General features: G+C 42.6%; 1 protein-coding gene across 2 annotated transcripts in view; it reads right to left on the bottom strand.

Annotated features, from left to right (window-relative positions):
* Nucleotides 1-25,951, bottom strand: part of RAD51D (RAD51 paralog D) — a 332,412-nt gene that overhangs the window by 99,392 nt on the left and 207,069 nt on the right. For both annotated transcript variants that reach the window (XM_044054143.1, XM_044054142.1), the window contains exon 7: nt 3,658-3,748. In XM_044054143.1, coding sequence (XP_043910078.1) covers nt 3,658-3,748 — 91 coding nt within the window. The remainder of the gene's footprint in view (nt 1-3,657; nt 3,749-25,951) is intronic.

Raw genomic sequence — 25,951 nt, forward strand, 5'->3', positions numbered from 1 at the left:
AGTTTTTAGGGGGTTCCAATTTATTGATTTTAGGGAGTCTGAGAAGGTTATTGGGTTGAAGTTTTTTAGGTAGCGAGTGCTGATGTAATTATGAGTTACTTGTAATGGAGATGGAAGACGTCTGGTGTAAATGGGAAGGTGGTCACTGAGGGAATCAGGAAGAGTTCCACTATCAGTGCAGTAGTGGGGGTGAGAGACTAAGATCCAGTCCAGGGTACTGCCACTGGAGAAGTCTTTAGAGGGCCTGGTAGTGAGGTTGATGAGCTGAGAGTACTTGTATAGGTTGATGTTTAGGGGGTGTGTAGGGGAATGAATGGAAGACCAATTAATATTTGTGTCTCCCATGATAATAGTTTCATTACTGATATTGGTAGAAAGCCAGGATAGGATATCCTCAAGTACTGAGATATTGTCTCCAGGGGGGATGTAAAGTGAGGCTATGCAAATGTTTTTGTGTTTATTTAATTGAAATACAGCTAATACTAATTCTGCATTGGAGAAGTGAGGAATGGGTTTGTTATAGGGAGTAATGGATACCCCACCACTCTTTTTGTGGAACCTGTCTTTTCTGATGATAACGTAGTTTGGTGGTACTATTTCAGCATCTTTTATATGAGGTTTTAACCAGGTTTCAGAAATAGCTAAGATGTCAGGTTATGTTTTTGCTGTTGCTCTTCCATTACCAGCATTACTTATTTAAAAAAAAATCACTTCCTGACTTCCTTCTAGTAACAAATCTGATCTGTTTGCCAGTTCTGTAAGATATAACTTTACTCTTTCTGTTGCCCTTCCATCACCCATATTACCTATATATAAAAACATGTCAGTTATCGCATGACAGTCAATCACCCTGCCCAAGTGATTGGATTATTTAATGGAACAAATAAGGTGTGCGGAAGTCAAGACATCAACAGAATGACTTTGATCTAGGGTGCAAATTACAATTGCATTCTAAACTGGCAGCACCAGCATTCACTACTGCAAAAAGGACAGAAAAAAATTGTAGCATTTCATTTTCCTCTGTGGCAGTTGCATGTACCGTATGGCTGAATGTGTCTATTTAGTAAAGCATAGCTCTTACGGAAAGCACTAATTACAAAGAATCATTTTCATTTTTTTAAGATAATATCGTTTGCCAAAGAAATGGAATGCGATTAAAACTCTATTGCTTTCAAATAGATGTTTTTGCACTTTAGTGTAAAGGCATGTATCTGAGATGCAGATCGAGATGTTTTCTATAACAAGTAAATGGAAAGGAATGGTTCAGGGTAACTAGCGCTTCCCTTAAGTGCTACACTTTTCCATCATGCTGGCTTCAACGTGGGCATCTGTACTCACTAAAATCAACAAGCACAGGAATCTGTCTAGTTGGTCACATTGGATCAGAGTTAAAAAAAAATAGAGCAGTAAATTCAGCTGTCGCATCAGCACCTAAATAGTGAAGTAATGCACCTGCACTGCAAATGCTGATAGAAGGAACGTTTTGCATCTCTGTTTCCTGCGGGTATTCTACAAAAAAATTCAGAATATCTTCCTATGACATATTCTCTTCAGCTGCATCCTGCGTCATCCGTTGCTCTTTCATATGCGGAATCACTGGCCTATCACTCCGCAACATTAAATGCATCAGAGTTGCCACTGTTTCCTGCTCCTTCCCTTGGTGTGCAACTCCAAATGAACTTGTGTATGGGTTTGCTACTGAAGGCTCTAGACCATCTTTATGTGGCAAGTGATCAGATACTTCCCGTTCCACCTGTTTCTCCTTAAGTTGAGGACTCATCATTCAATCATGCTGTGACATTATCAGAGTTGGACCTTCTACACTAAATTCTTCACTTCACAGGTAATCCATAACTTCAGTTTCTATTTCTTCAACTTCTCCATTACTAATCATTTTTTACTTTCCCCCTTTGTTTACTTCTTCTTTTTCATATTGTAAAGTTTTCAAATCTGGATGCCTTTGCCTGTATTTCTCTTCAAATACATTTGGTGCTGCTTTTATATTGATTACTTCTGCCTTCCCCTATGCATAAATACTGAACCCTATTAAATCTTTTTCTTTCCCATGCCCATATTTCTTCTTCAGATTTCTCCCGCTCCACCTGTTTCTCCTCACTTTGGGGACTCATCCTTCTGTCATGCTGCGACATAACCTGTGTTAGGCTTTCTACACTAAATACTTCTTTTTGCAGGTATTACATGCAAGTATTCCATAAATTCAGCTTTTGTTTTAACTTCTACTTTACTCATCTGCTGTTCTACGTTCCCCCTTTGTGATCTTATTTTTTGCACTGAGAAATTTTCCATATCTGGGTGCTTCTGCATATATTTCTTTTCAAATATATTTGGAGCTGCTTTTTTTCTGTTGATTAATTTGTCAATCTCCTTTGCAAAAATATTGCACCACATCAAGTCTCTCTCTTCCCATGTCCACGTTTCTTTTTTATACCTTTCAAAACTCTCTAGGTTTTGTTCTTTTAGATTTTCGCACTTCCTCGGTCACTTCTTTTTCAAAACGGCCCAGAGTTCCTTAGTCTATACATTTTTGCATGGATCTGCTGTAGTAATGAACATATATTTGCAATTGAAGCTTTTGACAGGTTTTCTTGTGCAAGTATTTTCCTTTCCCCTAATTTATCTCAATCTTTTTGAATACCTTCTATCTAGAAATTCTGGGCTTCTTGCATAATAGCAACAATACACAATTTATTCCTTATTCTCAGTAGTCCACTCCTCCAATCTTTATGGCAGTTTTTGTGGAAACTACTTCCTTCTACAACAGAGGGGGCAACCCCCCCCCCCAAGCCTGGGCTAATTCCATTTTAGGGATGTTTTCATGTCCTGAGGATACTACACTGTCATTTTTCCCAGTCCTGGCACCAGTGCGCAGACCAGGATTGGGCACTTTATCCTTGTGCACCCAGTTGTCTTTTTTTATTTTTTGATTGGTCCATGATATATGCTATATAAAATACAGTCTATTTATCAGTGTCATCTTGGTGAGATTTTTAGAAACAGGGTCCGCTTTGTAAAGGTATTCAATTAGACTTGAAGATAAATTCAGTTCTAGCAATTCTACTCTACTTTGCCTGCTGATTTTGCCAGTATGCCCAAAGTGATGTCCCATAAGAAAATATATGGGTAGAGAAGGTGAACCCAATCAACATCCAGTCAAGGAGGATCCTTGACAGCACATTTTTAAATAAAGGCTTTTAAACATACAACATAACAAGCTAAAATGTTCAAGAAAAAAAAAAAAAACAAAGATATCTGGAATCTATCCTGGTACTCGGTTCAGGGAAAAAATCCTGTTCACAAGACACACACACATAAAGCAATTTTGTGAATCAAAATATAGCCAATTTTAAATCTGAGTTTTTTGAACTAGATTAAATTAAAACATCTACTGTGTCTGAGATCACCAGTCAGTCAGCATTCAAATATTCAGATGGTTATAGGAGTTTATATTCTTCTACTAATTCCTTTCTAAATGGCGTTATGTATTCCACTATCTTACTAAAGTTATAACCTGCCCATAAAGTGAATCCTAATACTTACGCTCTTCTTTCTCAGTAGCAGAAACCCACAAGATCATAAACTCCTCAGAATCAGTTTTTGTTTTTGCAAACCTAAACATATAACTGATAAGAAACTTACCCTCAGCATGTTTACTCCCTAAAACTGGAGCAATCACGGCAGGAATAGAATCCACAATCAGGACCTTCAATGGTGCACAGGCACCTGCTACCTAATAAAACCAATAGATCAGACGAAGCATTAGGCTAACTGAACACCCATCAGCATCACCATTAATACATCTTACAGTACAGAATGCTGCTCTTAGACCAGCAGAGAGAGGTCTGTATTTGGACCAGTCACCTCTTACTAATACTTATGAAGTCAAGGAAACTAGAAACAACTGCATTGTGTTATAATTTTGATGAAAAGTAGTGTGTGGGGGGTGCAAATGCACATGCAACACCATCTAGTTCTTTTTTTTGTGATTCATTATGCCTTTGCATCAAATGGTACAATATATTTTGTATATGTATATTACACTAACAAAACAGGTCTATATGAAGTGTAAAACAGCAAGGTGTAGATAGGGTCATTTTAAAATGGCAGCATTATGCAGTACTGAGAATCACTGTACATCCTCAATAATAAATCCCACAGAAAAATTACTCTTCAAAGTATCACCTAGATTTAAAGTAGAAGGAACTAAAAAAAAGAAGTTATGTACTCACCATAACATTCCATCTTAGTTGCTGCTTTTCATTTGTTCTTCAACCTATGGGACAGCGCCCCCAGCTACCAAAGAAATGGGAGGTCCTTATGGAAGGATATTGTGCAGCACGGCTGAGCCAAAGGATGCTCTGCTTCTGGACAGAAGATCCAACTTGTATAGTCAGAGATGAAAGTAGGCGAAGATGCCCAAGTAAACACACAGCAAATCTCATCCAATGAAACTTTGGACCAGAAGGCAGCTGAAGTAGCCATATATCTAGTAGAATGCTCCTTGACATGACCTGGTGTAGATAATCCTTTAGCTAAATATGCCAGAACTATACAGAGAGATCCAACTAGCAATGGTGACCTTCAATATGGGTTCACTAAAAAGGGTATAAAACGACAAAAACAGGACCAAAGAGTACTATTTGATGCCAAAAACAACTGTATCGAGAATCAAAATAAGAATAATGGCATCAAATATCCAGGCTTCAAGTAAAAAAACACTATTGTATGAAAAAGTAAGCACTTTCATGAACATATAGATCGCTTCATCAGACAACTTAGTTCAACATCACTCCACAATTTAAAGCACTCAGTATCCAATCAGTAGCTCTACATAAACACATATACCTAGTAAAAAGCACATTTATATAGTATAAAAATCATTAGAAATTTATGAATAAATAAAAACATAGTGACATTTCAGTGTTTCAAAGAACGTGCCTTAAGAAAAGGTTTCAAGGAGGTGGCCCCATTGAGACCTGGTGGTTTATCTGCTCGTAGCATCAAAATCCATCTTTGTTCGATAGCCTCAGTAATATTCGTAATGTCGCCACCCCTAATATTAGTATGAATGATCTCTATAGCCATGAATTTAAAATTATGGTCAGTACCAAAGCATAGCAAATGTTGTGCTAGTGCATTATTTTCCTTACAATTCCTTATGTCCCTATAGTGTTCTAATATTCTATCTTTAAAAGGACGATTTGTCTTTCCAATGTAAAAAGTGTGGCATATAGTACAAAAACTAAAATATACTAAATTGGTGGTTCTACAGTCTGCATAAAATCTAGGTAAATTTCTAATGATTTTTATACTATATAAATGTGCTTTTTACTAGGTATATGTGTTTAATTATGTAGAGCTACTGATTGGATACTGAGTGCTTTAAATTGTGGAGTGATGTTGCATTAAGTTAGTCTGATGAAGCGATCTATATGTTGGTGAAAGGGCTTACTTTTTTCTTACAATAAAATGTTTTTTAACCTGAAGCCTGGATATTTGATGCCATTATTCTTATTGTGAGTCCCTAAAAAGGGCTTTGAGTAGGAAACAAAAAGTTGATCAGACTTACAAAAAGACTTTGTTCTGTGCAAGTAAAAACATAATTCCCTACGGACGTCCAACAAGTGCAATTTATAGTCTCCCTTATTCTGAAAATTTGGGAAGAAAACAGGGAGACTGAGTACCTGATTAATGTTTGATTCCAAAGCCACTGTTGGAAGGAAGGAAGGATTAGTGCGCAAGGACACCCTGTCTTTATGGAAGACCATATAAGGAGGCTTAACTGATAAGGCTTGGAGCTCCGACACTCTTTTAGCTGACGTAACGGCAATCAAAAAGGCCATCTTCCGAGACAAAAACTGCAGGTCCACCGAAGCTGCAGGTTCAAAGGGGGAAGAAACTAAGGCTTGAAGGACCAACGTAAGACCCCAAGGTGGCATTGGGTCCTTGATCGGAGGCCTAAGTAGAAAGGTACCTTTCAAAAAGGCTTTACAAAGCTTAGAAGAAGCCAGGGAAGCCGCATTATCTCCTACATGGAAGTTAGATATAATAGCTGCCAATTGGACCTTAACCATAGAAAAGCTGGCACCCTGTTGAAAAACACCTGCCAGAAACTCTTAAGATAACAGCAACTGGGGCAGTAAAAGGATCCAAGTCACACTGCGAAGCCCAAATAGAAAAGTGTTTCCACTTACTAGAGTAAACCTTCCTAGTGAAGATTTATGAGACACAACTAATATCTTCTTAACTGGAGAAGATAACCCGGGAGTCCTAACTATCACGGGAGCTGAAGCAGCCAAGCAGTAAGCTTCAGGCTGGCCAGATCTGGGTGTAAAATCAGATCTAGAGCTGGATCTAATATCCAGGGAGGACACATCACATGAGACCATAGAGAAGGAAACCATACCTGGCGAGACCAGAATGGGGTCATGAGGATGACTGAGCTCCCCAGCCCTTGAGCTTTCTGAAGGAATTTCAGAATCAGGGAAAGAGGAGAATAAGCATACAGAAGACCAGAGGGCCAAGCACGAAACAGAGCTTCTCTGGGGACTTCCCCTGTGGGACGTTAAGAGCGAAAAACTCACTGCATTTCGCTTTGGAAGGAGAGACGAAGAGATCGCAGCAAGGCTGACCCCACTTTAGAAAGATCTGTTTCACTACTGAAGGATTCAGAGACCACTCGTAAGGCATCAGGATAGACCTGCTGAGCTTGTCCGCTAGAATGTTGGACCTCCACAGAATGTGCGTTGCCATGAGAAAATGGCTGGTGGAGATTGCCCACTCCCACGGCTTTGCGACAAAGGGGACAAGACCTGGTTCCCCCTGCTTGTTGATGTACCAGACTACAGACATGTCTGTCTGGATGGCAATCGTCCCTAGAGGAAGATGGGCATGAAGAACTTGCAATGCCAAGAGCACTGCCCTCATCTCCAGGAGGTTGATATGCAATCGGGTCTCCAGGGAAGACCACGTGCCTTGGACTGTCCTTCCCAAGCAATGCCACCCACACAAGTAAAGAGGTGTCTATGTTCACCGTGGTCAGTGGGGGCAGGAAGAATAAACGGACGACCCCGATGAAGATCCGGGGATCAAATCCACCAGAGAAGAGAATCCCTGCATGCTGGAGATAAGCGAACAGGATGGGACAACGGTATATCTAGTAATGATAACTGGACCACAAGAATCCATGGGAGCACCCTCATGTGCAACCAGGCTGTGGGCATGAGGGTGATTGTGGCTGCCATGGACCCAAACGTCTGTAAGAAAGATTCCACTGATGGCAACTGAGTTTGAAGGATACACAAGACATGATGTTTGAGGGACTGAAGTCTGTCTGGAGTTAGAAAAACCTTGATCTGAATGGTGTCTAACTGTGCTCCAATAAAATCTAGAACTTGAACCGGGTTCAACAAGGACTTGTTGAGATTTCTGGTGATGCCCAAGTGGTAGCCGGTCTGGAGAAGGAAATATCTGGCTTGGCAGAGTCGAGGCCTGGAGGGAGCGGAAAAGGAGACAATCGTCCAGGGAGGGAAAGACCTGGAAACCCTACAGCCGCAGGTGAGCTGCTACCACTGCCATCACTTTGAACACCCTGGGGGCTGTGGTGAGACCAAAGGGTAGTGCTCTGAACTGATAATGATTTGGCCCCAGCCGGAAGCAGAGGAACCTCCGAGAGTAGCTGTCCATTCTGATGTGATAGTATGCATCTTGGAGGTCCAACAAACACATCCAGTCATTCTCCTGCAGGAAGGGCAAGATAGATCGGAGTGTGATCATCCGGAACGTTGTCTTGGCAACTGCCAGTTTAGGGATGACAGATCCAGGATCGGTCTCAAGTCCCCCATCTTCTTTGGCACCAAAAAACACCTGGAATAGATGCCTGATCCAGACTCATCTGGGGGGATGGGCTGGATGACTCGCTTTTTGAGCAGCTTGGAAATTTCCACTACTGCAGGCTCCCTTTGTGCAGGTGGAACATCCAGGAGGTGATTGTGAGGGAATGGCATTTGGATGAAGGGACTTGAATAGCCTCTGGATTTGATTTGCAACACCCAACGATCGTCGGTGATAGACTCCCAGGCCGTTGGGTATAGCGAAAGTCAACCCCCGACTGCCTCTAGAAAAGAGCAGCTGGGCAACACTTCAGGGCTGCTGCGCTGGTCTGCCCAGGAAGGAATCTCAAGACCCTTGGTTCCTCGGACCCCCTCTGCCGTGAGCGCGGTTTAAGTCAAATAACCTTCTGCCTCTGGGGAAAGGAAAGTCCTGAGAGTGACACTGAGCCTTCCAGAACCACATCTTCTTCACCCCTCACTGATTCCGGAAAAGGTTCGTTGAGGAGTTGAGAAGCGTATTCTGATGGCAGACAGAGTCCTCCTGTCCTTCTCGCTCTGGACAGTGTGTGGAACAGTCTTTCCAAACAGAATGGAACCATCGTAACAGGCATTTGTAAAAGATGCCTTAAAGGGGTCTAAAAAAGCACAAAGTCATATCCAGGTGTGACACCTGATGGCAACGCCTGCTCTTGCAGCACCTTCGGTAACATGGGATAGGCAGCCGCATAGAAGTGTTGGAGATGGAGGTAAGGGTGGCCATCCGGGAGGAAAACACCTTCTTCTCCTCCACCGACAGGGACCCTGGGGCAGACTCAGAGACCTCCTTAACCAGATCACGCTGCAGCCTAAAGTGTGCTACATTGTTCAGCGCACATATTGAGAACATTGCTGAAGTGTAAACCCGCTTCCCAAAATGGACCATGGTCATAGATTCTCGGTCCTGTGGATGGACTGGGGAACTCTCCTGCGCGAGCTCCTTCTTGGTGGCCGCCACCACCATGGCATCGACAGGGGATGCCTTTGACCAGTGCAGTTTATCTGATGGGGCACTGAGGATCTTGTCAGGGCGTTTGGGGATGGGCTCCACCATGTCAGGCTCCTTCCACGCCTGAGATGTAATAAGATCCACCAGGGGATCCGTAGGAGGGGACACGCAGGATGTAGAGGGTCCTGCACCAAATACCTCCAGGAACACCGAATCATCAGGGTTAGTTTTTTTTGGGCAGACCATCCCCCACACTGGTGAAGGATTTCCATGATGTCTCCAAAAGAGACATCATCAGGGGTAACCAAGGGGAACCCTCCCCTTCCCTCCAAGTAGTGTCCTCCATGAGAGACTCCAGTGGGTAGTCTAAGTGTTTCCTTTTATACGTATGTTTTCGAGAATTCTCCTTAGGAGGGTCTCTGGGGAGGACTCAAAAACTTCAGGCTGCTCCCGTGGGGGAGCTCCCTGGGGTGAAGAGTCAGCAGGCTGTCCCTGAGGGGGTAGGATGGCAGAATCTGAGCCAGACACAGAGGGAGCCAGGATGGAATCAGAGGATGAGAGCATCAAGGGTCTCGATCGAACAGAGAGGACACTCTCCACCACGTCGAAAGCAGAAGGAGAACAAACCCCTGGAGATGGCACCACGACCAGGTCCATAATGCTCTGAGTCAAAGGGAGAGCCGAACCTCCAAGCGCTGAGACTCCGAGTGGAAAGTCTGGCTCTGAAAAACTTGGAGCCAATACCACCCCTCCAGATCCACCTCTGAGCTCAGAGCCGACCCACTCAGGGCAATGGTCGGTGTCGAGGTACCATAGCTGTCAACCCTCGACACCGAGGAACCTCGTACCCAAATACTCCGAAGCCAGGGGTCGGATCAGAAAAGGAGTTATCGGGATAAAGACAGACTGCATGCCCCCCAGCCCCGGAGGGGGTAGACAAAACTCCTCTCTAAATCTGAGTGCAGATGAATCTCCGCATCATCCTATCCACCTTGGCTTCGGAAAGACTACAGGTGGACCTGGCAGAGGAGGCCACTGACACCGGCCTAGACCATTGGTGAAGGGAAGCCGACACCGGGGAAAAGGCCCAGAGACACGTCTGGCTCCAGGGAGAAGCAAGGCGAATGGAGCCAGGGTGAACCTGAGCTAGGAGACGGGTGAGATTTCATTGGAGGCTCGGCCGAGGAAGAGCGGTTGCGGGACCGCTTCCTCAGCCTATCTCGGTCTCGGGTTTGTGCATCTCTCTGTCCTCGGTCCTCTTAGCAGGAGGTTGAGTCCCAGAGGCGGGGGTGGAGGAAGCAGCAGAAGAAGCTTGGGCCTTCACAGTAGGAGGAGGGAGGAGGCCCTTAAGGATCAGCTTATTCCTCCTGTCGATCAATGCGCAAGGAATGAACCCCATGCAGATCGAACAGGAGGAATCCAGATGCAAGACCCCTAAGCAGACTACACAAAGAGTGTGGCCATCCACGGTGGAAAGCTTACGGCCACACTCTTTGCACTTCCTGAACCCTGGTTTGGGTGTCTCACCCAAAGAAGTGGAGAGAGAACCCACAAGCACTCATATACACATACACAGACACACACACACACACACACACACTCTCTCTCTCTCTCTCTCTCTCTCAAGTAAAGATAGACAGGGGAAACGGGAATACGTTTTTTTTTTTTTTGTTTGTTTTTTTAAGCTAAAGACAGACGCCTGACCGCAAGTGGTAGGGGAATGTGAAGGGTTGGAAAGGAATATAGAAAAGGTTGAAGGATAGTATTAAAATATCAAATTAATTTGCCAAAAAGCGTGGAGCAATGGACCACAATGCTAGCGGTACATGCAGCAAACTAGCTCTGAGGGGAGGAGGGAGACAGGGGCATTATGGGTAGAGGAGAAGCTTGGCACTCAAATCCGATGCTGGAAAATACGAAGGAGTCAGATCCATCCCAGATCAGTGTCCCACAGGTTGAAGAGTAAATGAAAGCAACAACTTCTGATCATAAGTAAAACTGCAGTCTAAGCACCAAGATCAATTTCAGTAGAACAAACATACAGTGATAGCAAAATGAACTATGCTACCAAACAGATATCAAAGATGTCCACACAGCAGTTCTGAAGCCCAGAGAGAGTGTAGAAGAGTTGCCTAAGTGTTCACATACTGCATCTCCCAAGATAAAGATGCATTAACTTGGAATGTTGTGTGCAGTGCTGTGTAGACATAATGCACTTCAGCCACTGCTGGCAGTGCAGTGCTCCCCCACTCAAAGCAGTGGGGGCAGGAAAACATCAGCAATGTAAACCCAACCCTCAGCATTCTAAGGCACAAGCACTAGCAACCCAAATCTCTCCTTCCTAGTCTGGAGGCAGTATAGCAAGGTATGGCAAGGAGACATGTATCACACCTTAACTACAGCAACAAGACCCTTGCACTACACTAGTATACTCACACTAACAGAAACATATGCTGCAGGGCAGATATGACTTGCACATGGTGCAATAATGGTTGCACTTGCACATAAGCTATAGGTTTTGAAAACAATGAAAAGGAGCATTATAATGCTGGAACACAAATGAAAGTGTTACTGATACTGTAGAGAACATCAATACAGATGAAAAATGCTCAGTGGATTTCATTCATAGGGATTAATCTGTCTATGTTTGTTTGTTTTGGGAATGTCCATTTGGGCAGAGACCATTTACAAATGATGTCCAAGGAACAATATGAGCACAATCAATATCAAAAGTACAGTCAAGGTTAAAACACAATCAAAGCTCCAGCAAAAGTATGAATTACTATCAAAGAACAATCAAAATGCAATTACTAGTTCAAAAACACGTTCAAAGTTTTACTTAAAACATAATACCATATGTACAAAGCTTTGGAACGAATGCATTTAATTAATTCAGCACATGCATATACAAAGGGGATAGTACACTGTACACACACAACTGGTAGTGACTGTTTAGTGTTCTAAGAAGACGGGCACAATAAGAGGAGCTGTTATATCGAACTATAGACCAAATTTCCAAAGAATGTAAAAATGTGTGTATTTTCAACATACACTAGTGATTTACAGTCTAGAGAATATACAAAAAATTGAAATATGTGGACGTATGGTCACGCATAAGGAATACTGAAGACGTGATTTATGAGATGAAATACTAAAGATCTTATAGAAAAATAGGTAGACTCTACCGAGCAGGACACCAAGAGATTAGAGACTCAATCGGCAGCAACAGGAATACCATCTACAGATCTTTTAAAGCATATTTTATGACGAGACAAAATGGTAAACAAAAACATCATCCAGAAACTGAAAACAATATTTTTAATCACATTTTGATATTATATGCTATATTAAATCAGAATCACTCTATATTTTTATTTTAAATACTCCAAAACGGCCATGAGGTTTTCATACCGATATGATTTTTTTCAGTTTATTCATCTTCTCATGATAGAGTCTGTACCCCCCATAACATGACACAGCCTAGACAAAATAAATGACGCACTTTTTTGTTTGCATTCAGCTATAGAAACTGGCTTCTTAGAATGTTGCTGAAAACTGTATCAGTTTCTTTTCTACTGAATTACCTCAACTTTGTGCCAACTGTCAGTTGCTAAAATGCTTTGTATGGGACATTTAAATATTCTTCCATACAAAATTATAACATTCTGTGAAGTACTCAAAGCTATTCTTTGGTAATATCTTGACTAACACTTTTTAGGTAAAGTTTCCATGCGACTCTAGCACCTCTGTTCATTCATGTGTGACTGGCATATATTTCAAGTAACTGATAAAGCAGACTGTACCTCTTGTATTTTATATTGTCTTTTAACAGCCATACATGGATAAATGCAATACTTCAATAACCAAAAGTGAGAGTACATATGAGTGTTTATACAGTGTTGCAATGTAACTCATCCTTAGTCTCCATATAAATCATTTCCAAGAATTAGGCCTTTAGAAAATGGTTTCACTTTATTTTTAAATGTGCTTTGCAGAACTTCACTGACTTCAGCAATAAACTGCAAGATGTAAAATTGTGAGTGGTAAGTGACAAAGAAAAACATAGTATGCCTAGCCTGTGTCAGGCAAGTTAAGACAAACGTTTCTGAAACTATGTGGGATAAGTATGGGAAAATATGGTGACAACTTCATTTTCTTGTGCAGTACAGAAAATAGAAATGAAGAAACTGAAAAGTACTGAAGGGTTTCTGGGCACTAAGGTGAGAGTGTCTGAGGTAGGAAGAGAAGGCGCTGAGTTTTTTCGGGTTAAGGATTAATTATTTCTGAGCCATTTTTCAACAAAGATAAAGGAATTCCGTGTTAGTGTGTGTAGTTCAGAGATAGTATTAGAGATAGATAAGACAGTAGAGTTGTCAGCGTATTATATTACAGATGAGAGACTGCAGGATGGATGTAGGTTGCTGGTAAAAATGTTGAAAAGGAATGATCCAAGTATGGAGCCTTGGGGTACTCCTGTCTGAACAGCAAGGAAGGGTGAGAAAGCCTGCTGCCATCTAACCGCTTGTTTTCTGCCAGTACGGTAGGATTGGAACCAGCCAAATACTGTTAAAATCGTTCAGATTTTTATCACTTTGCCCCCTAACTTCCAAACTTTGACTGGAGTACTGTCTGCTCTTGGAGACTTGCCTGTCGATTGATTAAACAACCATTTTTATCTCATCTCCTATCTTAACTGTTGAGCCTCATCTTCATCTAACCTCAGAATAATCTTACCATTGTATATTTGATTATGAATGATACTGATGTACCACTGTAATTTGTATTCTATGGAGCTTTCTCCCTCAGCCTCTGCCAAAAATGTTTTTCTGTCAATAAACAATAAATAATTCATTAAATCTTTTATAAATATTTTCATTTGCACATTTTTTGGTTTCCTACATTCCTCTGTTTTATACACATTTTCATAACATTTCTGAAATATCTCTAATACCCTGTAGATCTTTGGTTATTTTTTCTTGTCATTGGCTGCTTAAATCTGGTGACAACCTTTTCTATCTTCAGTTGCTTAAGTTGCCATGCTAAATGTTTTTGTACTCTGAAGTAGTTATCAAAAATTAGGTGCTTAACAGCAACGTTTCTAAATTCATGCACGATATCCAAATACTCCCTTATTTTCTCTTTAGCACTCTAGTTGCCTCTACTCATTCTTTTGAGATTCCCCTTACTCTGTAAAACTGCAACCTTTGTCAACTCCTCTGTTTATTTATTTTAGTTATTTACTTTTGTTTACTGGGATAGTCCGACTGGGCAAAAACCCATTTTCAGCTGAGGCTCGGGGAGAAAAGCTCCACAGCAAAAAACAAAAGCACAATTTAACATTTTCTTCTTCTCCTTTTGGCTACTCCCGTTAGGGGTCGCCACAGCAGATCATCTGTTTCCATTTCTTCCTGTCCTCTGCATCTTGCTCTGTCACACCAACCACCTGCATGCCCTCTCTCACCACATCCATAAACCTTATCTTAGGCCTTCCTCTTTTCCTGTTACCTGGCAGCTTCATCCTTAGCATCTCTTTCCCAGTATACTCTCCATCCCTCCTCAGCACATGTCCAAACCAACATAATCTTGTCTCTCTGGCTTTGTCTCCAAACCTTCCAACCTGGGCTGACCCCTCTAATATACTTATTATTAATCCTGTCCACCCTCGTCACACCCAGTGCAAATCTTAACATTGTTAACTCTGCCACGTCCAGCTATGACTCCTGCCTTTTTTGTCACTGCCACAGTCTCCAACCCATATAACATAGCTGGTTTCACTACCCTCTTGCAGACCTTCCCTTTCACTCTTACTGGTACTCTTCTGTTCCAAATCACTCCTGACACTTTTCTCCACCCACTCCATCCTACCTGTACTCTCTTCTTCACCTCTCTTCCACACTCACCATTACTCTGAACTGTTGATCCCAAGTATTTAAATTCATCCACCTTCGCCACCTTTACTCCCTGCATCCTCACCATTCCTCTAGCCTCCCTCTCATTCACACACATATATTCTGTTTTAGTCCTGCTGACCTTCATTCCTCTTCTCTCTAGAGCATATCTCCACCTCTCCAGGGTCTCCTCCACCTGTTCCATACTCTCACTACAGATCACAATGTCATCTGCAAACATCATAGTCCTTGTTTTAACAAGATTAAAAAGAGATAAACAATTTTAACAAAACATAAGTTAATATAATATCATTGAATGGCAAGCAATATACAAATAGTAAATTCACAATGAATAAGAGAGATTGATTACTAATTTTGCATGTAGAATGTACTCATCAAATGGCAATTGTACATACAAAATAGGAAACAGAGAAAACAGGACAGTAAGAGAATGGGAGTTGGCAGGGTAGTCAAAAGGAATAAGATGGAAAGGAAAGGTGAAGAGGTAGTAAGTATAGAAGATAGGGATAGCAGTGATGAAGTTTAGAATATGAAAGCTGGTAGGTAAGGAATGGATTTAGCCTTGATTGGTACATGAGCAAAGCCAATTTTGGCTGAAGAAATATTTTAGGAGCTTTTTATAGTGAGATGGGTTAAATAGAAGTTATGTTCTTACCATAACGTTCCATGTTAGTTGTCTTCTTCTCGCCTTCTTCTTGCTGGATGGGTTCGGAGCCGACCTCGGCCCGACTGCCACTCTAAAAGCTCGAGAGTTGGTTCCACCGGCTCGAGGCTCCCCTTATATCCCACAATGCTAGGCGAGAGTTACCTCAGATCTCGTTTGTAAGCTAACCCCAGCTTAAAATAGTAACAGTATAACTGTAAAACAGAGTCCACCTCTAACAACAGGAAGAAAGAAGGGTGACCTACATCCTGAACCAGGAAATATGCATGATAGCATATGTCTAAGAAAGAGGTGGTAGAAAGAGAGGTCACAATCACAACTCCTCTAGGTCTGTCCAGGCCAGGGGGAAGGAGGGTGGGAGAAGAAGAAGGCGAGAAGAAGACAACTAACATGGAACGTTATGGTAAGAACATAACTTCTATATGTTAAGTTGTCTATCTCGCCTTCATTCTTGCTGGATGGGACCACGTCCTAGCACCTTGTCCCGGTGGCCTAACGGAACAGACTCCTGAGAACAGTGGAACCAAAGTTAGCTCTATGCCTAGAAGCTAAATCCAACTTATAATGAGAAATGAAAGTGTGAGGAGTAGCCCAAGTAGCCGCTGCACAAATGGTGTCGATAGGCAGTCTGTCTTGGAAGGCTAAAGAAGTAGCCAAAGCTCTGGTGGAATGAGCCTTAGGTTTATCAGGCAGCTTTTGATGTCTAATTTCATATACAAGGGAAATCAAAGATGTTAGCCATCTGGATAATGATACCTTTGAAACTGAAAGTCCCTTTCTGCTCTCGCATAGGAGACAAACAGCTGATCAGATTTTCTGAACTGTTTAGTTCTATCCAAGTAGTACCTCAATTGACGGTGAACATCCAGGCAGTGTAATTTTTGTTCAGACCTATTGGAGTATTCTGGAAAAAAGACTGGTAGATCAATGCTTTGATTCAGATTTGACGTCGAGACCACTTTAGGCAAAAAAGACGGGTTAGTTCGTAAGGATACTCTGTCCTTATGAAACAAAAGATAAGGAGGACGACAGCTGAGTGCTTGAAGCTCTGAAACTCTTCTAGCTGATGTAATAGCTACCAGAAAAAGAGTTTTCTATGATAATAATTTTAAAGAACAGGAGACTGCAGGTTCGAAAGGGGGAAGAATCAAAGAAGCAAGAACTAAATTTAGGTCCCAAGGAGAAGGAGGATTTCTTATAGGAGGTCTGAGAAGAAAAACTCCTTTCAAAAAGGCTTTGCAGAGCTTGTGGGACATTAGGGCAGATTCAGAAATACCCACATGAAAATTAGAAATAGCTGCCAATTGAACTTTAAGTGTAGAGGAGATGAACCTGCATGGAAGAGTTCAGCTAGAAAATCGAGGACTAGTTGGATGGAAGCAGTGAAAGGATCTATGTCCTTTCCTTGAGCCCAATATGTGAAGCGTTTCCACTTACTCAAATAAATCTTTCGAGTGGAAGATTTATGGGAAGCTATCAAAATATCTCTAACAGAGTGAGATAATTGAGGAAGCCTGGCTAAGGTTGGAACTGGAGGAACCAAGCAGTGAGGTTCAGAGAGGGGAGGGAGCGATGAAACTGACCCGACTGATGGATCAAAAGATCTGGAACTAGGTCCAGATTCCACGGTCGCTCAAGAGAAAACGATGTAGAAAGGGGAACCACACTTGTCGAGGCCAGTAAGGAGCAATGAGGATCAATGAGGCCTTCTGAGCGATAGCTTTCTGTATTACTTGAGAGATCAGTGGGAAAGGAGGAAATGCATACAGAAGTCCCGGGCCAAACTTGGACTAGAGCGTCTCTGCTGGGTTGGCCTGGTAAAGGGAATAGAGTGAAATATTCTCTGCACTTGCTGTTTTGGGGAGTAGCAAAAGATGGCAGCAAGGCTGACCCCACTTGAGAAAAATTTCTCTCACTACAGAGTCTTTCAGAGACCACTCGTGAGGCATGAGTATAGCTCTGCTCAACTTGTCCGCAATTTGATTGGACTTCCCGGGATGTGCGTTGCTATCAGAAAACGCTGAGAAGAAATCGCCCATTGCCACAGTCTGAGTGCTTCTCGACACAGGGGTAAGATCTGGTTCCGCCTTGTTTGTTGATGTACCACACTACAGACATATTGTCTGTCTGGATTGCAATCGTTCCCAAGGGAAGAGAGTCTTGAAGGGCTTGCAACGCTAAAAGCACTGCTCTCATCTCCAGAACATTTATGTGCAAGTGGCACTCGTTTGGTTGCCATGTGCCCTGGACCGTCCTGCCCTGATAATGCCCCCCCCCACCCGATCAGGGAGGCATCCGTTGTCAGAGTAGCAACCGGAGGAGGTGGAACAAAGGGTCTTCCCGACAAGAGCTGGGGGGAAGACATCCACCACATGAGATGATTTTTGCACGCTTGCGTGATCATAATGGTGTGAGACATTGGAAGTTGCTGGTATGACCATTGAGTAAATAGCATCCATTGAAGGATTCGCATGTGGTATCTGGCTAATGGAAGCAGAGGTATGGCCGCTGCTATAATTCCCAACACCTTCAGAACTAACCTGGCTTTGATTCTTTTGTTGTTGAAAAGGAGTGATACCAATTTGTGAATGTCTGTTATTCTCTGATGTGTTAGTCTTGCAGACATGTTTATTGTATCTAGATTTGCGCCTATGTAGGTAATAGTACGACAAGGCGACAAAACAGACTTTTCGCAATTTATTGAAATACCCAGCTTTTGACAAACGCGAAAAGTGTAATCTCTGGCCATCAGAAGGAGATGCTTGGTGGGAGCTGTGAGGAGCCAGTCGTCCAAATATGGAAACACCTGGAATCCTTGTCGTCTCAGGTGAGAAGCTACCACTGCCATGCATTTGGTAAACACCCCCGGGGCAGTGGTGAGACCAAAGGGCAGGGCCCTGAACTGAAAATGACTGGTTCCCAGTCTGAAGCGGAGGAATCTTCTGGAGCGTCTGTTCATTTTTATGTGATAGTACGCATCCCGAAGGTCTATAGAGCACATCCAGTTTCCTTTGCCCAAAAGGGGAAGGATGGATTGCAGCGTGACCATCCGAAATCTTGTTTTCTTGACTGATCTGTTCAAGATACTGAGATCCAAAATTGGTCTCCAGTCCCCTGTTTTCTTTGGAACTAAAAAGAACCTTGAGTAGATTCCGGATCCTTGCTGGTCTGCTGGAACTGGCTGAATTGCTCTTTTTGCAAGCAGTTTTGAGATCTCCAAAGCTGCTAGATCCCTTTGAGTGGGTGGAACATCTGGAAGGGATTTTTTTGACTGATTTGGAAAGCGAAGAAAGGGGATAGAATAGCCTTCGGAGATGATGGACTGTACCCATTTGTCTTGAGTCAGGGATAGCCAGGCTTCTGGGTACAGTGACAATCTTCCCCCGACTGCCTCCGAAGATGGGCAGTCGGGCAACACCTCAGGGATGCTGAAAGGGCTTGTCAGGAAGGCTTCCCGATTGCCCTGGTTCTACGGACACCCCTGCCCCTATGGCGGCGTCTACCATTGTTATTCCGCCTCTGCCTCTGGCGGGAACGACTCTGTCGTCAGGCGAAGTCCCTTGAGATTGTTTACGGAACCACATCTTTCCACCTTTCTGGCCTTTGGGGTAAGGCCTGGAAGGAGTAGAAAACGGACTCCGACGGCAGAAAGGGTCTTGCCATCAGTCTCGCACCTAGTCAAGGTTTCTTTCACTTGAGGACCAAAGAGGGATGATCCATCAAACGGGAGTTCGTGAAAGACGCCTTGAAGGGGTCCGCAAAATTGCATAGCCGCATCCAGGCATGCCTACGTAAGGCCACACCTGTCCCTGCGGCTCTGCTCGCTCCATCAGCCGCGTAAGAAAGAAGGCGCATGGAGGAGTTGGTTATGGAATTAAGGGTAGCCAGCTGCGTGTTCATCTTATCTTGAAACCCGCAGCTGTAGGATCCTTTAACATTTCACTCGCTTCCCTGATCAAGTCCCTTTGAAGACGAGTAAAATGGCACAGGTAGTTCAGCGAACGCATGGTAAATGTCGCTGACGAGAACATCCGCTTCCCGTACCTATCCATGGACCTAGATTCCTTGTTAGGTGGATGGACAGGTACTGAAGGATCAGCTAGCTCCTTCTTAGTGGCAGCAGCTACCACCATAGCATCCACAGAAACTCCTTTTGTTAAAAACTGTTTGTCTGTTGGAGCTGTTATGAACTTGGAGGGTCTCCTGGGAGTGGGGTCCACTGAATCAGGAGCCGTCCATGCCTTCTTAGCAACCACCTGCATGAGGGGGTCAAGGGGGACACCCAGGAGGTGGAAGGACGAGAGCCAAACGCCTCAAGATACACAGATTCGTCCTCCGAAGGGTTGAGGGCTGGCCAATTTCCCCTCTGTTTCAGGATCTCCAGAATGTCTGCAAATGAGACATCTTCAGAAGGGGAACGGGGGGAACCCTCAGAATCATCCAAATCTGTGTCTGACGTGATGGACTCAGGTGAGTCAATGTGTTTCCTCTTACACTTCCTCTTCCGAGGGGCTCTTCTGCCAAATCAGGAGAGGCCTCGAAGAGGATGAAATCCCACAGGGGTTCCTGAGGAGCTGGCTCTCTGCGGTCCGGGATGAGGGAGTGAGTCGACTTAGCCTGAGGCACCATAGAGGGAGGGGCGGACGGAGCCGACTGTGGAGTAGAGCCAGGCTCTAACACACTCCGCATGACCTCGAATGCACCCCTGTCAGGCAGAGCCAGAGGTCCCCGCCCGAAGCTAAGAACCCCCTCGGCACCGACAGTGATGGCTCGAGGCCGATGTCGGAGCCGAACTCACCAGCGCAAGCACCGAGAGGAGAGGGGGTCGGACAAGGGTCCTATCCCACTCCCCCCTCGGAGCCGACGAGGGAAGTCCGGCGCCGAGATTCTTCCAAGGAAGAAAACGGAGCCGACGACGGAGCCGAAGACAATTGTATCGGCTCCGACGCTATCACAGTCTCAGTTCCGACGACCCGCCCGAGCTCAATAGAGTCGAAGGAGGAATATGTTGATGGACCGGGGCAGGCATCGACTGATGAGTCGGGCTCTGAAGCATCTGGGCCAGTGCCTCGGACTTAAGTAGTCGACTCACTACCCTCTGAAGGTCATGATCCGACAGCCTCGATGACCTAGAGGAGTGAGATCTTTGGCTCCGTTCAGACAGCAGGGGAGATCCTGGAGGCGAATGAACGGAGCCAAGAGATGGTGACCTGGACCTCTTCCTAGTTGTCGGCTTCGAAGGTCTGGTCGGAGCCGACACGGGAACTTCTACTACCTCGTCTCCGGCCGGAGCCGAGGGGGCCACAGAAACTGTGGATTGAGACTTATCGGCTCCAGCCGGAGCCGATGAAGGCAGAGGTTTTGAAAGACTAATCTCACAAGAAAAGTTACTCACCAGGAACCGGTAGAAAAACCAACCTCGAAGCTGTAGCGGCAAACGAGATCTGAGGTAACTCTCGCCTAGCATTGTGGGATATAAGGGGAGCCTCGAGCCGGTGGAACCAACTCTCGAGCTTTTAGAGTGGCCGAGTCGGAGCCGAGGTCGGCTCCGAACCCATCCAGCAAGAATGAAGGCGAGATAGACAACTTAACATCTGTGGTTAATAGAGCCTGAGGGATGAAATTCCATATTTTAGAGATGCTGTTAGGGTAAAGAGAATCACCAGTTTTATTGTTGGATTTGGAGACCTGTAATAAGGACTTGTTGGAGGATCTGAGAGGACAGGTGTTAGAATAAGGTTGGAGCATTTGTTGAAGGGCAGGGGTTTATCAGGTTGATGTACAATTCCGTGAGCAGCGGTGAGTTGAGTACAAGTTAAGTGGTGGGTTACTTCCAGTCAGTTTAACTGATGTACGGCACAGCAGTGCTAAGAGCTATGTGGCGTGTAAGCAGCAAACTTTGTGATTTTATTATAGCAGGATTCCAACTTGGATAAGTCAGTTTTACTTAGCTTTGTGAAGACAGGAGAGGCATATAGTAGAGGGGAAAGTAGATGTGTCTGAGCTATATCCTGTCTTGAGTTTACAATAAGGTAGGGCTTGATTCTATACATTGAACCTAAGTTTAATATGCGTCATCCTGATGGATTGAGATATGTGTAGATCAAATTTAAGACTACTGTTGATTAGAACACCTAATAATTTCGTTTTGGTGATGGCTGATACAATGGTGTTGTTGGAGGAATGAATTTGGAATGGAGAAGGAAGATCACATGATTTCCTGGGATGAAAGCGCATTAGGTTAAGTCTTGGAGGGGTTAAGAATTAGTTGAGATTTCGATAACCACGATTAAACTGCTGAGAAGGACTGTTGCATTAATGGAAACAAATTACATATACAAATATTAAATAAATAAATCCTATTTCTTTCCCATCTCTCTCACTCTTTCTTCTATTTCTACCCCATTTTTAAACTCCATTTTCATTTTAACCCACTCACTAGCTGTTCCTTCTGAAAAAAATTATATCATCCTTAATAACTCAAATATTACCCATTCCTTAAAATTTCCTCATTTTAAACAGTTAAGTAGGAAGTGCCAGTGTCTTATTTTCACTTCATTGCCCTTGATCTTTATAGGTTCATAGGTTGGTACTAAGCTACCGGCCCTAGGGCCTATACAAGCCTAGCCATAACAATTCCCTGGCTATTTCTTCCCACAATATTTACTTCCCTGGACCCCTGTCTAGCAGGCCGACTGATGTGATCCCAGAGATAAATTTCCTATCTCCCATCCAGTTGTCAAGGTTCCTTTTGAAGAGGGACAAGGAGGCGCTCTGCTTGACATGTATGGGCAGTCTATTCCAGAGTCTGGGGAGTCTCTGGGTCAGGAAACTATCCCTCCAGCATGTTTTGTTCATTGTGATGACAAGGTTTAGGTCTCTGGAGCGTGTGGCTCTGATGGATTGGGATTTCTTTAAGTGTAGCATGTCCAACTGCTCTGGGTTTGACATGGCCTTGTATGTTAAGCAGAGATCGCCTCTGAGTAGACGATATGCGACAGAGTATAGCTGGAGTTCTTTTAGTTGGTCAGCATATGGCATCTGCCTTGGGCCTGTGATTATTTTAGTGAGGTCTAATATATTTAGTTTATTTTAGTTTTTACTGGTTCATGACCTAAAATAGTTACTGGATCTGTGCTACAGCTTTCAATGAAAGAGACACACTTTTGTGAAATTTAATTTCTAGCCAGTCTAAACCAGTGATTGCAACTTGTGGAATAACATGTAAATTCTATGAGTTTCTGCTACTGAATTCAGATTTTCCATACCAAACATTCTCTTGTATTTCTTCAAAATCTACCCTCTTTCATTATATTTTCCCTCTTTATATCCTATATCCAACTAACATATCTTCACTATTGCAAACCAGGCAGTAATACCCACCCATAAACAATATTCCTGCTGAAAGCCGATTATTTCTATAAAATTTTCTAAATCTCCAGAGTTAGACTTTTTTGTGGAATATAAATAAATACCAGCATAATCTTCCTCCATTGCCAACAGGCACTTACTATAAGAAATCTACCAGTTACTGTCTTTTCCCCTCTTCTATCACTACTGGGGCCGATATATCAATCAGTATTATTGCTCCCCTTTGCCTTTGTCCTGGATATTCTGCTGAATGTTCATCCTGAAATCCTCTCTTTGTGAAATTCACATGCTCATTTCTATGCAAATGTGTCTCCTGCAACACTGTTATTTGCACCCCACATTTCTTAATATAATTCAATACTCTGCTTTTTGCCTATACTTGTAATATCATGGACATTCCATAATAATATGGAAAAAATAGTCATGATAGAAAACTATTATTGCAAACTACTATATATGAGAGTTCTTTTGAATGCGTATTTCCAGCTATTAGCTTACATGCACACATTGATGTTTGGCAGGCTGATCTGTTTAAGCACTTGCTTCTTCTCATGTCCATTTGAACCGATGTTTTCATTTTCAAGACTTTTTGCTTCAATGAAAACACTCAAAAAAAAAAACTAAATAAAACTTTTAGATCCCAATCCCCCTTTTTAACTTAGAACACATACAAAACTACATACATTTTCAACAAATTAAGTTTACCCCACCAAATAACAGCAGCTGTCCTAAATTGACGGTTGCACTTGTTCTCCCACTTACAGTGATTGCTACCCATTTCTTATCTCTGTTCACTACCAGATGTAAAAAAACAGCTTGCATGCTTTCAATATTAACCGTTGGCCATAAGAAAAATTGCATTGGCTGCCTTTACATAAACTAAATTGTGCACTATCCTATTAAGTGCATTAAAGTATTATGGTTGCTGCGGAGGCTTTTAGTTCTTATTCACTTCAACAGTTTCAAATTATTTTTCACTGAATTGCTTACCACTAAACATTTAGATGTTACATTTCTCTCAACAAAGAGCGCTCAGAACTCTTAACAATTAATTGTTTGCACCTGTATACAGCTGGTCTCCAAGTAAAAGTAATAAGCAATGAGAAAAAACGTCAACAACTTTGCAAATTCCTGAAAGAAACTTCATGCAGAACACACTATACAGACTTTCCCTGGCCAGCTGCCTGCATGAACAGAATTCTTGTCTCCTAATTACAGCATTTCTAATAGAAAAATTTACAGATGTAAGAACCTTAGCATTTACCATGCCTTTCACCATTCTGTTGTACTTTTCAAGTCTATTTGCTTAAAAAAACTTGCCTATAGCTTAAACGAAGGGTATTAGTCTAGCCATTCACCTTTGTAAAAAGAAAATTAGTATAGTAATTCTACATATAATATAATCCATACACTTTTACAACCCACCCCAAGATCATAACATTGCATTAACTTTATTAGTGCTAGTAAAAGTGCTTGTGTCCTAAGCACACAAATACAATTGTCTTGAAACCAAGGATGCAAGCTTCTTATAGCTTGTACAGACTGTTGCTTGTGCTCAAACCTGAAGAGGAGTTCTGGTAACCATATGACACAGCCCTACCAGAACACATTATTCAAGTTTGAGTGAAGTAAGTGTAGCAGTCATAAGGAGGGAGTGGGAAAGGGGAATTTAGGGTTATGAAATTAGAAGAGAGTTGTAGAGTTAAGCAGCAGGAGAGACATTAAGGTTTAGGGAGGAAAGTGGAATTTTAGAGTTAAGAATGAGGAATCGGGTTAGGAACTGGGGGAGTTTTAGGATTAAATTTAGGGTTCTGTTAGGGCTACAAGTGTGATAGGGCTAGGTGTTGGAAAGGCTAAGTAGGACTGGGATAGAGCACTTGTATTTTCAAGAAAATGGCAGCAAGTGTGTCATAAGAGAATAGCTGCTAAGCACTTGTAGTAGATCCAAGTCTAATTTGCTTCTGTACAACCTTTCTAATCTTTTTTGCAGTGTAAAGCTGTATATCTTACAAGAAAAAGTACTTGCTTGTTTTACTATTTTAACATACACAGCAGTCAATGATGAGACTCCACCTTTAATTGAAAATACCTCTGACTGCACAACATACAAAACTGCTTTACAATATAACATTCAACTTGCATCATGACATTTTTTATATAAATATTAATATATATATATATATATATATATATATATATATATATATATTTATTTATTTATTTATTTTTAACCTGGTTACCTCTTCATTCCTTTCATTGTCCTTTTAAACATTAACGACTACGTGGGGTATATGCTTTACAGTTCACCCACAAATTTAACAAAGTCAACAAAATTCCAGTCTTTCTGAACTTCCAGTATGGCAGCACTTGAATCAGCAGCTGAAATATGCCGGTCCACAGCAAGAAAGAATAATGAACATTAAAATCTAAACTAGCAGAGGTGTTCTCAAATCGAACAGCGAGAGGGTAGATATGTTGAGTATCCTATGAAAAACAAAGGAGAAATATGAAAACAAGGCAGCAAACAGGCAGAAATGGAACAGAAAGACACTGCTGCAGCACTGAGCATTCAGTTGATGTAGAAGCAATTTGGGCTGAAATAAAAAAAAAATAAAGCAGACAATGTGTTCACAAGAAACAAGGCTGAAATTAACATGACACAGTCATACAAACCACAGTACATGAAACCACTAAATTGAGGACAAGACTAGATGCAAGCAAAGCAAGACTGGACTGGGTAGAAGCAAAGCTGATAGACTTTGAAGACAGAGCACAGAGGAAGAATATTAAACTGGTTGGAGCCCCAGAAAGACATGAAGCTGTTAACTACAAAAAAGACATGAATGGATGAATATTCCAAAGGTAGATATAAAAATAGAGAGGGCTCACCCACCAGCATGAATGCCAGCTAGGGAAGGAGCAGAAAGACTGAGGCCAATAATCATCCGCCTGTAAACATATGAGCTAAAAGAAGAGATACTGGAGGCAGTGTGGAAGCTAGGACCCAAACTTATGATTGGAGAGAAACAGGTCTATATTGATCAAGATTTTTCCTTTCAGACCAGATAGAAAAAAGAGGAGTTTTTATAGAGGCAATCAGACTTTGCAAGCAGAAAGGTTTGAGATGGCAACTGCAATATCCAGCAAACTTACAAATGTTAATGTCAGGGGT

Source organism: Protopterus annectens, chromosome 13.part0 (assembly GCF_019279795.1).
Source record: "Protopterus annectens isolate FY-2018-M chromosome 13.part0, PAN1.0, whole genome shotgun sequence".
Taxonomy (NCBI): domain Eukaryota; kingdom Metazoa; phylum Chordata; order Ceratodontiformes; family Protopteridae; genus Protopterus; species Protopterus annectens.